Below are 15,922 nucleotides of genomic sequence, written 5' to 3'. Positions count from 1 at the left end.
ACAAGCAAGAAGCTTGATACTATCCAGGACAAAACAGTCCACTCGATTGATATCCAATGCAGGATACTAAACACCCAATTGCTCTGCCACTGGTGCATGCAGCAGGTTTTGCAACCTTTGCCATTGAGGTGAACACTGACAGAAAACACATGGTGAAACAAATAACTACAGGTTTTGCTCCGAGATGAACACCACCCTGACCAGGAAATAAAACTACAGTTCATTTATTGGTCCATAAATAAAATAACTGGCAGAAGGAAATGTAAGGTTTCTTTATCTGTCCTAGTTTGGAGCAATGGTACATAACTCTTGTGAGGAGTCCAGACTGAATCTCAATGACCTTTGAAGACCACATTACTGAACCATAATTATCCGTCAGTATCTGTTATTTCTGGAAAAGGGGAAAATGCTAACCTTATTGACAGCCTAATTTTTTATCAGTATGTTAAAACTAGCAAACCAATTGTGTTTTTTAATATAAATACTTGGGATTCTGACCAGAAGTTCAGATAGCAAAATTTATTGGATATCATATTTAGCCTTTATTCTGGAGTCTGGGTGATTACAGCAAAACTCCAGGTATGTATCTAAACATCTTATCACTGCATTTAGAATATTTAACAACTTACTTCCCACCAACTCTACACTTCATATTTATTCATGTTTATGGACAATCAAATATTTAACTACAAATAATCCAATATTATCCTTAATAATTGCAAAAATACTGGAAAGAATGAACTACAATTTACCCAACATGCTAAATGTTATACAGCTCCTCTTGGCTGACAAGCCCTGATCCTGTCAACCTGCAGGTTATGTTTTCTGCACTTAATAGAGTAAATTTACAAGTTGACAGATGAGTTGGGGAACAAAATTTATGCAAACAGCTGCCATTGATGTTAATAAAATCAAATGACCAAAGCGCAGAATTGAAGGGAACATTTTGCTAAGCAGATGTTTGCTGGTCGCAAATGATACATCCCAAAAAAATCCATTGCTCTTTTCCCCAACCATCAGTTCCTCCCCCTTGAACCTGTAACTATTTTCTTTAGGTACTCAAGCACTTTCCTCTTGCAATGCGTTAACTTCCAATATCAATTAATGAGTTCTGAAACCTCTCTGTGCAGGAAATAGAGGAAACGGGAAGAAGGCCATTCAGCTCATCAAGTCTATGTCAGCTGTCAGAGTATTTCTATTAGGTTCATCAACCCATCAACTTCAAAGTTCAAAATAAAATTTATTACCAAAGTTTGTATAGGTTACCATATACTACCAAGTAGGCATCTACAGGAAAATAAAAAAATGCAATAGAATTTACAAAAAAAAAGACTGACAAACAACCAACGTGCAAAAAAGACAAAGAGCGTAAATGAAAAATAATACTGAGTACGTTAGTTATAGAGGTGCTGTTGTGCCTTCTTGTGATGACAAGATCCTGTCATGCTGGTCCTGGGACAGATCCTTTGAAATGATGACACTAGGTAATTTAAAGCTACTGACCTCTCCATCTTTGATCTCCTAATGAGAAATAGGGTAGTGGTGGGGGTGGGGGGAGAGAACTTCGGCCTTCTTCCTCCTTTAGTTGATAATCAGCTCTTTAGTTTTGCTGATATTGGGTGAGTTTGTTGTTGTGCCAGCAGCTAATCTGATTGGCCCTGATTAGCTACTGAGCTACATGAAGCATGTATATTGGCAATAGTGTAGGTAAGTGGCAAGTTTCGTTCCTTAATACCTCACAGAACTACTTCTGAGATTTCAACAATGCCTCTGCTCTACAGAAAGAAAATGACTTTCTACTTCACGCTTAACCATGGCATGCTAGAAATTGCTTCACCAGCCATTATACTCTTTGTTGGGGCAATATACTAGATTATTGTTCAGAGGTAAAGGAGCTTTTTGCTATTTCTATAAATTAATTTATTTGGAGTTCAGCAAACCATGAATTTCATCATTTAAACACTGGATCAGAAGTCCACAAAAGTCAAAGTGCTTCTAGACAGAATTGACAAGCAATTGTAAGATGGGATTAGAATGTTTAAGAGCAAAACAAAACTACTGAGTTTGGAAATAAGAACAGAAAATGCTGCAAGTACTTTTCACCTTAACGGTTTAGGTCAATAACCCTTCATCAGATCCGGAAGAATGCAGAGTAGAAGAGTGGAGAAAACAGGAAATGTGCAAGAGACCAAGGTTTCTAGGTGATACAATTGCTTTCAGTGACCATTTAGATGAGGGAAATAAATTGTAACTGATATGTTTTGAGATGAACAAGGACAGTAAAGAATTAAGAGGGGGGATCTGGAACTGTGAAATGTAGAACAAATGCAGTTGCTGGAAATCTAAAAAATAGAAATACTTAACAAATCAGATAGCATCTATGAAGATAGAAAAAAATGAGTTAATGGTATGGGGGACGGGGAACCTCACATCAGAACTGGACAGTTCTAACACCAACAATTGTTTAACTAAAACTCTGAATTCAACATCAAGTCCTGTGAGCTGCAATGAGCCCAAGAATAAATGCTGGTCTTCATGCTTATGTTCTGCTTTGTTGGAACAGGTCTTTGAGATAACTAGATGAACAAGTGACAGGCAATGTACACTCAGTCACTCTTGGGGATTGAATGAGATGTTCTGCAAAGCAGTCAATCTGCATATGGTATTGCTAATGTAAGAAGGTGAAATCTGCACATGCACTTGATGTTATCCCTTCTAATGTAAAGAGATAACATTGAGTGCATGTGCAAATTTCACCTGCACAGACCGTTTGAAAGGCCAAGGTAAAAAGGCTATGTTCTACGTTTCAGTCACAGTGCATTAAAATATTTTTTAAAAAATCATTGTCCACCTATTTACACTCATTTACAAACTATCTAAAATTATAACTATGTCTTTCTCCAGTTAGCTACCTGGGTATCTGCCCTACACAGACATTTCTTGTTCTCTGCAATTGAAAGACTTCTCACTTGGAAACACAAGACTGCAGATATTGGAATCTCAAGCAACAAACAAGATGCTTTCAGAGAACAGAGTCAACCTGAAATATCCACTGTCAAATTATCTCCACAGATGACCTGCTAAGTTCCTCCAGCTTGTTGCTTTCTCATTTTTTTAGTTTTGATGATCAGACCTGAAATGCAGTATGTTTCTCTTTCAATATGTTGCCTAGCCTGCTGTGTATTTCCAGCATTTTTGATTCATATTCATGTTGGAAGCTTCAGTTAGCTTGAAAAATAACTTTCATAAAATAACCAATGTATTTCTGGAAGTTAGCATGTATCACAAAAGCTCTGAATCTACATGGGAAGAAGCCAGCCCACTAGAATCGCACTTACTTCACCCTTGCAGCTAGTTTGGAGATTCTGAATGAGCCAGAACTAAAGTCCACGCTGAATATTACGCGACTAAAACAGGCCATTCAGTCTACTACATCCGTGCTTACTCCCCGCCACCCCATCTACACCGATCTCACGTGCCCACGTATCCCATGCCTTCGAAGTGTGATTGTATCCGAGTGCACCATCTCCTCCGGTAGCGCACAACTCCATGCATCAACTACACTGCGGGGCAAATATTCGCCAAATCCTCTTTAAAACTCCTTCCTCTCGCATTGGCTTTAAAAATATTGCTAATGAATGGGGGGAGGGGCCTTGAAGAAAATGATGAGAGGCTTAATTTGAATTCTCTCAAATTAGATAGTGCTGGGAAAGTTACTGCTTTGCAGCAGTTTCTGAAGAAGACTATTCACTGCTCGAGGAGAGTGGAGACCGATGATGATAATTCTGTGGCTCCAGTAAATTTTACTGCGGGAGCTCCTGAACGCAGAGCTACTACGATGCTTTGTGTGGCTGCTTAAACACACACAGGCGGGCCACATGTTGGTAACTGCAAGCGAAACCCGAGTCAATTCAGAAACGCACTTGCTCTCCTTCCGGAAGTACCTGAAAAAAATAAGAATTGAAGTGACTGCGCCGAGATTTCCCAGGCGCCGATACTCGGGCCGGTCCCCAGCGCCAGCCTCCGGGCGCCCTGGGCTCGGCCGCTCCATCCCACAATGCTTCGCGCGGCGCGTCACTGACGGAGAGCATGATGGCGGCTCATAGTGCACCAGAAGTGATAGCACAGCTGGAAAGCGCAGCCAAAGTTTTAATGGTAAGGGCCTGCTTTCCCCTTTGCCTCTTCTCCAAGTCCACGGGGTATGTCGGAAGCTCCTGGGCTTAATTTTGATGGCCGTGGGTTGCAGGATGCTGGGATGATGAGGGGTGAAACACGGTGCGTGGCGCAGTGCCCCAGACCCTGGTGTTTGATTAAACTCTACACCCGAGAGTGTCTTTGGCTCTGCTCACCTCATGTTATCTCCGCCTAACTCTATTTGTTTGTCTGTGGTTTTATAATTAAATCTATTGTTATCTACAGTTTTTAAAGAAGCTGTATAAGATTTTATTTAGATAGATACCGATGTTCAAGTAGAATCATTTTCTCTCACCATCGGCGGGGTTCTTGATATCCTTCAGAAATATTTTTTTTGTATACGAAGAGTTGGAATGCAGTCAGATCAAATATTTTGCAGTTCAATGGAATTATTTATGGTGGCTAAACTAACTTCTAGTAAAATTCTCCCATTGAGCTTTAAAATGGCGTGTTGTTTCAGGTATTGATTGGTGATAGCCTTTCAGGTACACTACTGAGGTATATAGGGAGAAGTAAAGATTAATTTTCTTCACCTTTAACTTTGGGTTTAATGCATGAACCAGCACAGAAGTTGTGGAAGATGGGCTTTATTTTCCATGATATAAAGTCATCAAGGATTCTTACCTTTTATGGACTGCTAAATATTAATTAAGAAATATTAATTCACCGCAGACTAATAGTTTTAATTTGAAATGTATGAATGATGGAAAACAAGCAGCTTAGGTAAACATACTCATGAAATTTGCTACATGGTTATGGTCTTTACATCTTTCTTTGTAACAATCCAATTTTTGAAATAGAAATGACGTTGACTTTACATTGCATCTGTTCATTCAGAGCTCGAAATGCTTGCTTGTATTTTGATACAGTTTTGTCGTGTTGCAAAAGCTTAAAATTTATGAATTTTCACTTCTATTTCAATTTCCTCATTGTTTTTCCTTGCCATCTGAATTCTGAGTATGTTATTCAACCTCCATGTCCTTCTCAATTATCCTGCAGGATTATTTGTTTGTTTATTTTATTGCTGTTTTTTCATGGCTCTGTTAATTTTGGCACAACTGTGCTGTTTAATTTACATAAATTGTTTGGAATACCGGGATTGTGAAAGACAGTGTAAATGCAGATCCTTTCAAGTGCCTTTTAATCACATGTGAGTTGAGAGTTTGTATCCTTATCAGGTCTGTCAATTACTTTGAATCCTGGAACTGAGTCTAGTAGACCAGTTTTGACCACAGAATTAACAATTCCTTTATTTCAATCATTAATGCTCATTATTGTAAGGATGACCTACGGTAAGGAGGCAGAACAGCTTGGGGCCTGGTGCCAGGCAAATAATCCCTTCCTTAATATCAACAAGACAAAGGAGATGGTTATCAACTTCAGGGGGAACTGTCATCACTTGCATCCTCCTTTACATCAGAATCAGGTTTATTATCACCGGCATGTGTCATGAAATTTGTTAACTTTGCAGCAGCAGTTCAATGCAATACATAATATAGAAGAAAAATAAATAAATCAATGACAGAACATTTGATTTGAATAGGTTAAAAACTGTGCAAAAACAGAAATGTATATTAAAAAAGTGAGGTAGTTGTGTGTGCCTTCAGGCTTCTGTACCTCCTGTCTAAGGGTAAAACTAAGAAGAGGGCATGCCTTGGGTGCTGGGGGTCCTTAATGATGGACGCTTCCTTTCTGAGGCACTGCTCCTTGAAGGTGTGTTGGATACAACTGAGGCTAGTGCCCATGATGGAGCTGACTAATTTCACAACTTTTTGTAGGTTCTTTCAATCCTGTGCAGTAGCCTCTCACCGCCCCCCCCCCCCATACCAGACAGTGATGTATCCATGATACATCTGTAGAAGTTTTTGAGTGTTTTAGGTGACAATCTAAATCTCCTCAAACTCCTAATGAAATATAGTCGTTGCCTTGCCTTCTTTATAGCTGCATTAATATGTTGGGACCAGTTTAGATCCTCAGAGGTATTGACACCCAGGAACTTGAAATTCCTCGCTCTCTTCACTTCTGATCCCTATACAAGGATTGGATCAGTGACTCAGCAGTAGAAACTGCAAGTAGTTTCTAACTCCTGGGAGTGTGCATCACACATAATCTTTCATGGTCCCAGAATACATCCTACACAGACAAGGAAGCTCATTAATACCTCTACTTTCTGAAGGGAGCTGGACTTTGCACGTCCGTATGTCATTACAGAGGTGTGTAGTACAGAAGGGATCCTGACAAGCTGCATTAAGCTTGGTATATAGAAGCTGCACTGCAGCGGATAGTAGGGCTCTACGACTGGTAAACAACCGCCCAGTGCATCACTGGCACCTACTTACCCGCTGTCAGGGACATATATAGAAAGATGCCGCAAAAGGGCTATTTACTTCATGAAGGATTCCACCCACCCTGCTCATGGATTATTTGGCCTTCTCCCATCAGGGAGGAGGCTACGTAGCATCCATGCCAGGATCACCAGGCTAAAAAACAATTATTTTCCCTGAGCAGTATGGCTGATCCAACACCTCCACCCACTAACTCCGCTACTTTATTGTTTCCTGTCATTCACCTTCTGTACAGCCTAGTGTCACTTTATGGGCAAACAACCGATCTATGTATATAAGCTATCATGTGTATTTATTGTATGTGTTTTATTCTTTATCTTTTGTGGGTTTCTTGTCCTGCATTGGATCCAGAGTAACAATTTTGTACTTCTTTACACATGTGTATAGGAAATGACATTAAACAATTTTGAATCTTGAAAACAAACTGAAGCTAAAGCCTACTACAGTGGGAATTTCAATATGGTTTCTGAGTTGGAGAGTTCCTCTTTTTAGGAACATCCTTATTCATCCTTTGACATTTCTTCCCAACCTCCCTTCCTTCCTTCTGTTTAAAGCATATGGCTCAAATATTAATAAAAATTATTTAGGTTAGCTGCACTTTTACAACTAATTTAGAGAGAAGTTGTATTCATTGAACCCACCCTCAGCTGGGTGGTTCCTCTGTTTCTTTTCAATGAGGGACACCAGCTGAAATTTTAAGTTTTAACACCTGGAATTCTCTGTGAGGGTTACCATGTTGTACTTGCACTGTAAAGTTTAACTGCTGTACATTATAGTAAAATTTAGATTTTTAGCCAAGACTGAATATTCCTTCAGCTTTCAGTTCCAGATTCTTTGAGTTCACTGGTTATGAACTATACTCTTTGCCTGAAACTTCCAAGTATTTTTGAACCAGTCAAGAGGCACCACTTCTGTGTCTGTGACTGAGAAACTGGTTCATCAGGTTCTGCTCTAGCCTTGGTTCATGGCTTGAGTTTCTGACCTTTCACCTTTCTGCATTCTGGATTTCAAACATTTGCAGCTGTTCAAGTTGCACATCTTGTATATCGTAAGTTTCAGAGAAATACATCCAACAGAACACTCTTCAATACTCTAAATTTCTTAACATGGCTGTGAAGGATCTCTGAGCTTTCACACATAGTTCATTATCAGATACACCATGTTGATTCAGGTTTACTTAAAATAGCCTAATCCCGGTATGACAACATTGGACTTTTATTTTTTAAATATTTCTGGGGAATGAATTGTTTCTACAAGATCCATACAATGATTCAGCATCCCAGGTTTGATCCTGATCAGAGCTATCTATGTTGTCTTTGTGTTCTTTCTGTGACTGGCTGGCTTTCCCTCTGGTGTTCTAGTTTCCTTTTTTCTTTCCAACACTTTACTAGTTGATAGGTTAATCTACTATAAAATGGTCCTCGAATATTTGGGTGGTAGGAGAATGTGATGGGGGGGGTGGTGAAAGGGTGGAGTTAATGGGAAAATGGTATTGCTGTGAGGACTGAATGATCTCCTGCGTCATAAGATATGGAATTAACCGGGCTACCATTCCAGAATGCTGCTACTTTTCACAGTCTATTTGCCTAGACTGTTTTCCCATTATTGTGCTTCCTTTCATTTTGCTCATTAGGAACTCTGCTTTCCAGTTTGTATCCTAACTGTTCTGTACTTGAACTTCCTACTTTGGTTCTCTGATCAGATGCATACCTGCATTTAGGAATTTTTCATCCTCTGATTCCACCTCCTCATTCAATCACCTTGTGATCTGTGCTCATTTGCCCTTTTCTCCCATAAGCTCTCCCTCCACATAAACTCCCTGGTATGTATGGTAGTTTATATGGATGGAGAGCTTAAGGGAGATGCTCTTTCCTCTGTTAACCCTGGTTCCTGTCTATTTCTCACCTACATGATTCAACTATAGTGCCTGTTTTTAGTTTCTCCCCCTTGCCATCTCTTTTGACCAACTGTGGGTAGTACTGGGTGGGCAGAGATTCTAACAAATAGATACGGAAAAGAACAGACCTATTGAGTTGTGCCCTTGTAGCAAGCTCTGATTCTCCCAGCTAATGACTCATTTCTCATTGAACCAGATTGTAATTTTGATACTATATTTGATCCCAAGTAAAGTTTTGGTCTCTGTGTTCATGCCATACCTTTCTGTCTAAGCCTCTAAATGAGCATTGCAACGTGCTTCTAGATGGCATGTCATATTCTATATTCATGTCACTATTGGTTGTGACCTAACTTGCACCCGTTCACCTATTGCTCCCATCCTTGCTGATCTGTGTTGGCTCCTGGTTAAGCACTGCCTCAATTTTTGAAAATTGTTCGTCCTTGTTTCATAGCAACTTTCTATTATCGTAACTGAAATGGAAAGGAGAATTGTTTTACAAATGGAGTAGTCAAGATGCTACAAAGATTGATTATATGTGGTGCCAGATTAAAGACATGTCCTTAGTTAGAAAGATGAAACCATATCTGCGGGTTTGTATTTACTCACAGACATTGGTGTGGTTGTGTAGGGTGGTTCTGCAGTTTGTACTGTTGCTTCACTACTCCAGCAGTTCAGGCTTGTCTTGACTTTGCATCTATCTGTAGAGCTCACACGTTCTCCCTGGATTTCACCTGGATGCTCCGAATTTCTTCACAAAAATATGCTGGTTGGTCAGTGAATTGTTTACCATAAATTACCCTTAAGATAAATGGGGCTAGATTAATTGGGGTGGAGTTGATGGATGTGAGAATAGGTATTGGAAGAAAGTTGGGGAGGTTGGGGGAAATGGGATTGTGATGAGAAGTAGGGAGACAAAGGGCTGAATTCTTAAATTGCAACATAAAAAATGAGAAATTACGAATAGATTTTCCATTGTCTAAAGTATATGGTAACTATTAGAAGAATATTTTACCCTGATAACTCAGGTGGTTTCTTTGGTAGAAACTGTAAGTGATGGTATTTCAAATCTTGATTGTGTACTTCAAGCCTATAGATTCTTCTGGTGGTAGGTGAAAGACTCATTACTTTTTTTTAAAAAAAAGAGTGAGACAAGATTAAGAATCATGATGGTGAGCTTCCTTCTTGATATTGCCACACTTCTGGTTAAAGTATTTTCATAAGTCTTTTGGCTAGGGAGTTTTGTGATTTAATAGTGATGAAGGAGAAGCAATATATTTCTATGTCAAAATGATATGGGACTTGAAGGGGACTCTGAATGTAAAGGTGCTCCCATGCACATGTCTTTAGCTGATACAGGCTGCAAGTTCGGAAGATGCGGCTAGATTAGCCTGGGTGAGCAATTGTAGTGCTCACAGGTGAACAGGTGCACAGGCACTGTACACCTGTGGTGGACGGGATTAATTTTTAGGATGGTTCTGTGAAATAAAGGTGCTGCCTTTTGGTGTGAGCCATTGGTCCTGCACTCATTCAGGCAAAATGGGAATTATTCTATTGTGCTACTGATTTGCGTTTTTGTCATGGCCCTTTGCTCTTTATTTGCCTACTTACACTGCACCGTCTCTCTGTAACTGTAACACTATTATTATTGTTTCTTCCTTTTTTTATTACCTTGGCATACTTGCATTTGGAAGCGACCTGTTTCAATGGCATCCTCAACAAAATTTTTCACTGTAACTTGGTACATCTGACGTTAATAAACCAATTGGCTTGCAAATGCTGGAAAGGCTATGTGCTGTTAAAAAGCGAGTCATTCTCTACAATGTATCAGACTTTCTAACCTACTCTTGTAGTTTTTGTATTTATGTGGCAGGTCCATGGTCTCCCACCACAATGTCAAAGGAGTATGTGCTGATTAAGGAGTTGTTGGAGGTGGTCATATCTGGTACTTGCAACTTAGTCCATGTATAAATATTGCTTAGATCTTGCTGTATGCTGGCAGAGGTTGCTTAAATTGACAATCTATCTGAAATTGAGCATTGTGTAATCATCAGTGAACATCTCCACTTATAATGGAAGAACAATTGTACAAAAAAAGCAGTAATGGTTGGATCAAGGACACTGCCACAAGAAATTTCTACAACTATGTCCTCCATCTTGCTCTGCTGACAACAACATAATTTTCTTTTGTTCAAGATTGGCCTTCAACCACTAGAATGTTTTCTCTTTTGATGCTTTGGACTTCAGTTTTAACAGGATGTCTTAGATCATAAGAAATAGGAACAGGAGTAGGCCTTCTGGCCTCTTAAGCCTACTTCACCATTTAATAATATCATGGCTGATCTGGTTGTGGACTCAGCTCCCCATAACCCTGGTTCTCTTCATGTGCAAAAATCTATATAAATATATTTAATGAGGTAGCCTCTACTGCATCGCTCGGCAGAGAATTCCACAAATTCACTACTCTCCAGCAAAGCAGATTCTCCTCATCTGTCCTAAATCTATCCTCTGAAATCTTGAGGCTATGTGTAGTCTCACCAGTGCAAACAACTTTCCTGACTCTTATCTTACACATCTCTTTTACTATTTTGTGCTTCTATCGTATCCCTCCTCTTCTGAATTGCAGTGAAGTCCCAGGTGACTCAATCTCTCCTGGTAGGCTAACCACCTTATCTCTGGCATTTTTCTGGTGAGCCTCCTCTGCACTACCCCCAAAGCCAGAATATCTTTCCTCCAGTTAGGAGAGCAGACCTGCATGCAGTACTCCAGGTGCGATCTTACCAGTACCCTGCACAACCTCCCTACTTCTAAATTCAATCTCTTTAGCAATGAAATCAACATTCCATTTGCCTTCCCGGTAACCTGTTGCACCTACAGTTCATGCACAAACACTCCTAAGTCCCTTTGCAACAATGTGCTGCATCCCTTCACATTTAAATAATAATCTGGTCTTCTGTTTTCCTTCCAAATTGAATTTACCTACATTGTACTCCATCTGCCAGGCACTTGCACATTCATATCTCTCTGTAGACTCTCTGCATAGAACATAGGACAGTACCGACTCTTCATCCCACAATACTGTGCTGTCCTTTTAACCAACTCTAAGAACAACGTAACCTTGCCCTTCATTTCTCTTTCTTCAATGTGTGCCATGGTGGCATAGTAGTTAGCACGATGCTATTACAGCTCTGGGTGTTGGAGTTGAGTTCCGATGTCATGTGAAGGAGTCTGTACACCCTCCCTCTGGAATGCATGGGTTTTCTCCAGGTGCTCCACTTTCTTCCCACAAGGCAAAGGCACACCAGTTAGTGGGTTGATTGTCCTGTGATTAGGGTAAAATTTGGTGGGGGTGGGGTGCTAGGTGGCGTGGCTCAAAAGGCCAGAAGAGTCTATTCTGTGCTCAATAAATAAAGTCTAAGAGTCTCTTAAATGTCTCTAACGTATTTGCTTCTAAATTCCATGCACTTACCACTCTCTGTAATAAAAGACATTCCTCCTACACTTTCTCCAATCACCTCAAAATTATGCCCTCTTGGATTATCATTGCCACTCTGAGTATATATGCCTATTATCATTTAAACTCCTATCATGTCACCTCTCATCCTTCTCTCCAAAGAGAAAAGCCAGAGCTTACTCAACTTTTCCTCATAAGACAAATTTTATTAAATACTTTAGTAAAGCTTTGAACAAGGCACCTTATGGTTGGATGATCCAGAAGGTTAAGGCACATGAAAAATTGCTCTTTAATGCAGTTAGCATCCTGGTAAATCTCCTCTGCACCCTTTCTAAAGCTTTCCATATTGTTCCTATAATGTGACCAGAACTTGACTCTCAAGTGGTGTAACCAGAATTATATAGAGCTGCGATATTACCTCATGGCACTTGAACTAAATCCCCCGACTAATGAAGGCCAATGCTCCATGTACCTTATTAACCAACCTATCAACTTGCATGGCAACTTTTAGGAATTTATGGACGTGGACCCTCTGTTCCTCCACACTACTAAGAATCTTGCCATTAACCTTGTACTTTGTCTTCAAGTTCAACATTCCAAAGTGTATCTTCACAATTCTCTGGATTGAATTCCATCTAACACTTCTCAGGCCAGCTCTGCATCCTATTAATATCCTGCTATCATCTATGATAACCTACATTATCCACAACTTGACTAACTTTCTGCAAACAGCACCCCTCCACTTCTCCAGGCAGAGTACGCTCCATCTGCTACCATCTTGTACAGGCAAGTCATTTTTGAATCCATGCAGCCAGGTTTCCCATGTCTCCTGACTTACTGAATAAGGCTACCATGGGGAACTTTGTCATATATCTTACTAAGATCCATTTGCACCACCTTCATCAACTACCTTATCTCTTTCTTCAAGAAGTTAATCAGGGACCTGAGGCATGTCCCTCACAAAGCCATGCTAACTGTCTTTAATCAGACTATGATTTCCCCAAATGCTTGTAAATCCTGTATCTTAAGAATCCCCTCCAATAGTTTTCCCACTACTAATGGAAGACTCGCTGAACAAAAGAATAACATTTTCCACCCTCCAATTTTTTGGTACTACTCTTGTGGCCAGTGAGGATGCGAAGAACATTCCCAGAGGTGTAGCAGTCTCTTCCCCCTCTGCAGTAACTTGAGTTATATCCTGCCCTGCCCTGGATATTTATCTATTCTAATGTTTTTCAAGAGTTCAGTATATCCTCTTTGTTAACCTTGACATTTTCCAGTATATTAACTTATTCTGTGCTGACCTCGTGTTAAGCAAAGTCCTTCCTATTGATGAATACTGAAGCATAGTACTCATTAAGAACCTATCCTTCCTCTGGTTCTAGCACTTTTTCATCTTTAATTCTTGGTTGGTCCTATCCTCATGCTAGTCATCCTGTTCTTCACATTTTGGGGTTTAGAATGACTTCAGGCTTTCACTAATCCTACTCACCAAGGCCTTATTCCAATCTGGGGTCCATGGACCCTTGGTGTAAAAGGGCATAAAAAAGGTTGGGAATCCCTGCATTAGAGTGATTGTTCCCTTCTTGTTTTTTCCACCCACACTGACTCAGTGGATGATCCCTCCATGACGTCCTTCATTTCTGCAGCTGTGATATTTTCCCTGATTAGCAATGCCATTCCCCACCTCTTTTATCTCCCTCCCTGTCCTTTTTAAGACTATAAGACAGGAGCAGAATTAGGCCATCTGGCCCATTGAGTCTGCTCTGCCATTTAATCATGACTGATACTTTTTTTTAATCTCCTCTTCAACCCCAGATCCCGGCCTTCACCCCATAATCTTTGATGCCATGTCCAATCAAAATCCTATCAATCTCTGCCTTAAATACACCCAACGACCTGGCCTCCACAGCTGCATGTGGCAACAAATTCCACAAATTCACCCACCCTTTGGCTAAAGAAATTTCTCCACATCTGTTTTGAAAAGGCGCCCCTCTGTTGTGAGGCTATGTCCTATTGTCCTAGACTCTCCCATCATGGAAAACATCCTTTCCACATCTATTCTGTCTAGGCCTTTCAACATTTGAAAGGTTTCAATGAGACTGTCCCCCCCCCCCCCACCCCCAATCCTTCTGAATTCCAGTGAGTACAGAGCCAGAATCATCTAACATTCCTCTTACGATGACCCTTTCATTCCTGGAATCATCCTTGTGAAGCTCCTGGACCGTTTTCCAATGCTAGCACAGCTTTTCTAAGATGAGGGATCCAAAACTGTTCACAATGCTCAAGGTGAGGCCTCACCAGTGCCTTGTAAAGAAAGCCTCAGTATCACATCCTTACTCATGGATTCTAAACCTGTTGAATGAATGCTAACTTGGCATTTACCTTCCTCACCACTGACTCAACCTGAAGTTAAACTTCAGGATGTTCTGGACAATGACTCAAAAGTCCTTCTGCAACTCAGATTCCTGGATTTTCTCCCTGTTTCGAAAATAGTCCGCTCATTTATTTCTACCACCAACATGCAGAACCATGCATTTTTTTGAAACATCTAAACTTGGAACTTTCAGTAGCTATTCTTGCCATTGTGACAGCCAAACCTCTGTAATGGCCACAATATCATAGTTGTATGTACTAATACAGTAGGCCCTCCTTATCCGCGGGTTCTGCATGCGTGGATTCAACCAACCACTGATCGGGAAAACCCGGAAGTTCTCTCTCCAGCACTCGTTTGAGCATGTACAGACTTTTTTCTTGTCATTATTCCCTAAATAATACAGTTGTTACGACTGTGCCCCAACTCTGAGGGGCCGAAGGGTACAAAGTAGCCCCCTCCTTTTTGAGAATCGCAAGATCGCTAATAATGCGGGTCTGGGATCCAGGAAATGAGAGAGAGACACACACAGAATCCACAAGGGGTTTGGAATGTCCTGGCCCCTCAGCGATACAAAGCCACGGAAAACGGCCATTGTCTCTTGAAGACGGAATTGTGTATTGAGTACTGTGCTATTCATCGAAGCCCCTCAGGGAATGGCCAGAGTGGGCTGGTTGAGGGATTGCATCATCCCAACCTGATTGACATCTGAGACCCCGTGAGTAAGGATAAAAGAGGGTCTGGGGAACAACCCCTTTAGACGCACCAGGAGAAACGCTAGAAATCCCGTGACAGCGTTTAATGGCGACAGCCGGTGGAGGGCCCACGTGTGTCCTTTCCAGTTGCCCGGGATTGAGGTCTTACCACGGAAGACGGCTTAGCTAAAGAAGAGATCACCACCAACGAAATTTCGAAGGATCAACATCATAAAAAGGAAAAGCTGGCAAGTTCTAAAAATCTGTCTTTCTCCAACCAAAGGCTGCAGCCTGCATGAACTTGAGTGACTTTTATATTTCCATCAGACAATACATTATCCCCTAGACAACGATAGAGCTATTTCTTATTGATTATTATTATACCCGCACTTTTAGATTTAGTATTGATGATGTATGTTATCTGTATGTTTGCATTGATATTTTTTTTGTGTATTTTTATCAATAAATACTGTTAAAAATAGTACCATCAGACTTCAACGGACCTCCCTATCTTTGCTGGTAAGTGACCCAGTTACGGGGTATGTAACAGTATAACAACTATTTACATAGCATTTACTTTGTATTAGGTGTTATAAGTAAGTCAGAACAGGTACATCTGGTATTATTTTAGCGTCAGTTAGTCAAATGTTTGTCTTAGTATATAGTATATATTTTACCTTTCTATGCATATAAAACACTTAAGAAATGTATGTATTTCAATAATTAAACCACTGCATTGCTGTGTAATAATTGTAGCTTTCATCGGGGCACAGCCTTTCATCTGCTCCATTATTTTCACTTTATCCATTAAAAATTGTTCTGATCGTTGACCGACTGTACCCTAACGTTTTTCCAATGACCGATGGCATTTCACCTCTTTCCGATTGGTTTATTATTTCCACTTTATTTTCGGTCATGATTGTTTCCCGTCAACGGAACAGAAACACTGCGGATTCAGTGGCGGGT

General features: G+C 40.4%; 1 protein-coding gene across 1 annotated transcript in view; it reads left to right on the top strand.

The window, feature by feature from the left end:
• Window positions 1-4,065: 4,065 nt before the first annotated feature.
• xpo4 (exportin 4) overlaps window positions 4,066-15,922 on the top strand; it is a 110,747-nt gene continuing 98,890 nt past the window's right edge. The window contains exon 1 of the mRNA XM_073043698.1: window positions 4,066-4,155. Coding sequence (XP_072899799.1) covers window positions 4,090-4,155 — 66 coding nt within the window. The 5' untranslated portion in view covers window positions 4,066-4,089. The remainder of the gene's footprint in view (window positions 4,156-15,922) is intronic.

Source organism: Hemitrygon akajei, chromosome 4 (genome assembly GCF_048418815.1).
Source record: "Hemitrygon akajei chromosome 4, sHemAka1.3, whole genome shotgun sequence".
Taxonomy (NCBI): Eukaryota; Metazoa; Chordata; class Chondrichthyes; order Myliobatiformes; family Dasyatidae; genus Hemitrygon; species Hemitrygon akajei.
Note: the sequence above shows the minus strand (reverse complement) of the source record. Positions and strands in the feature narration are given on the sequence as shown.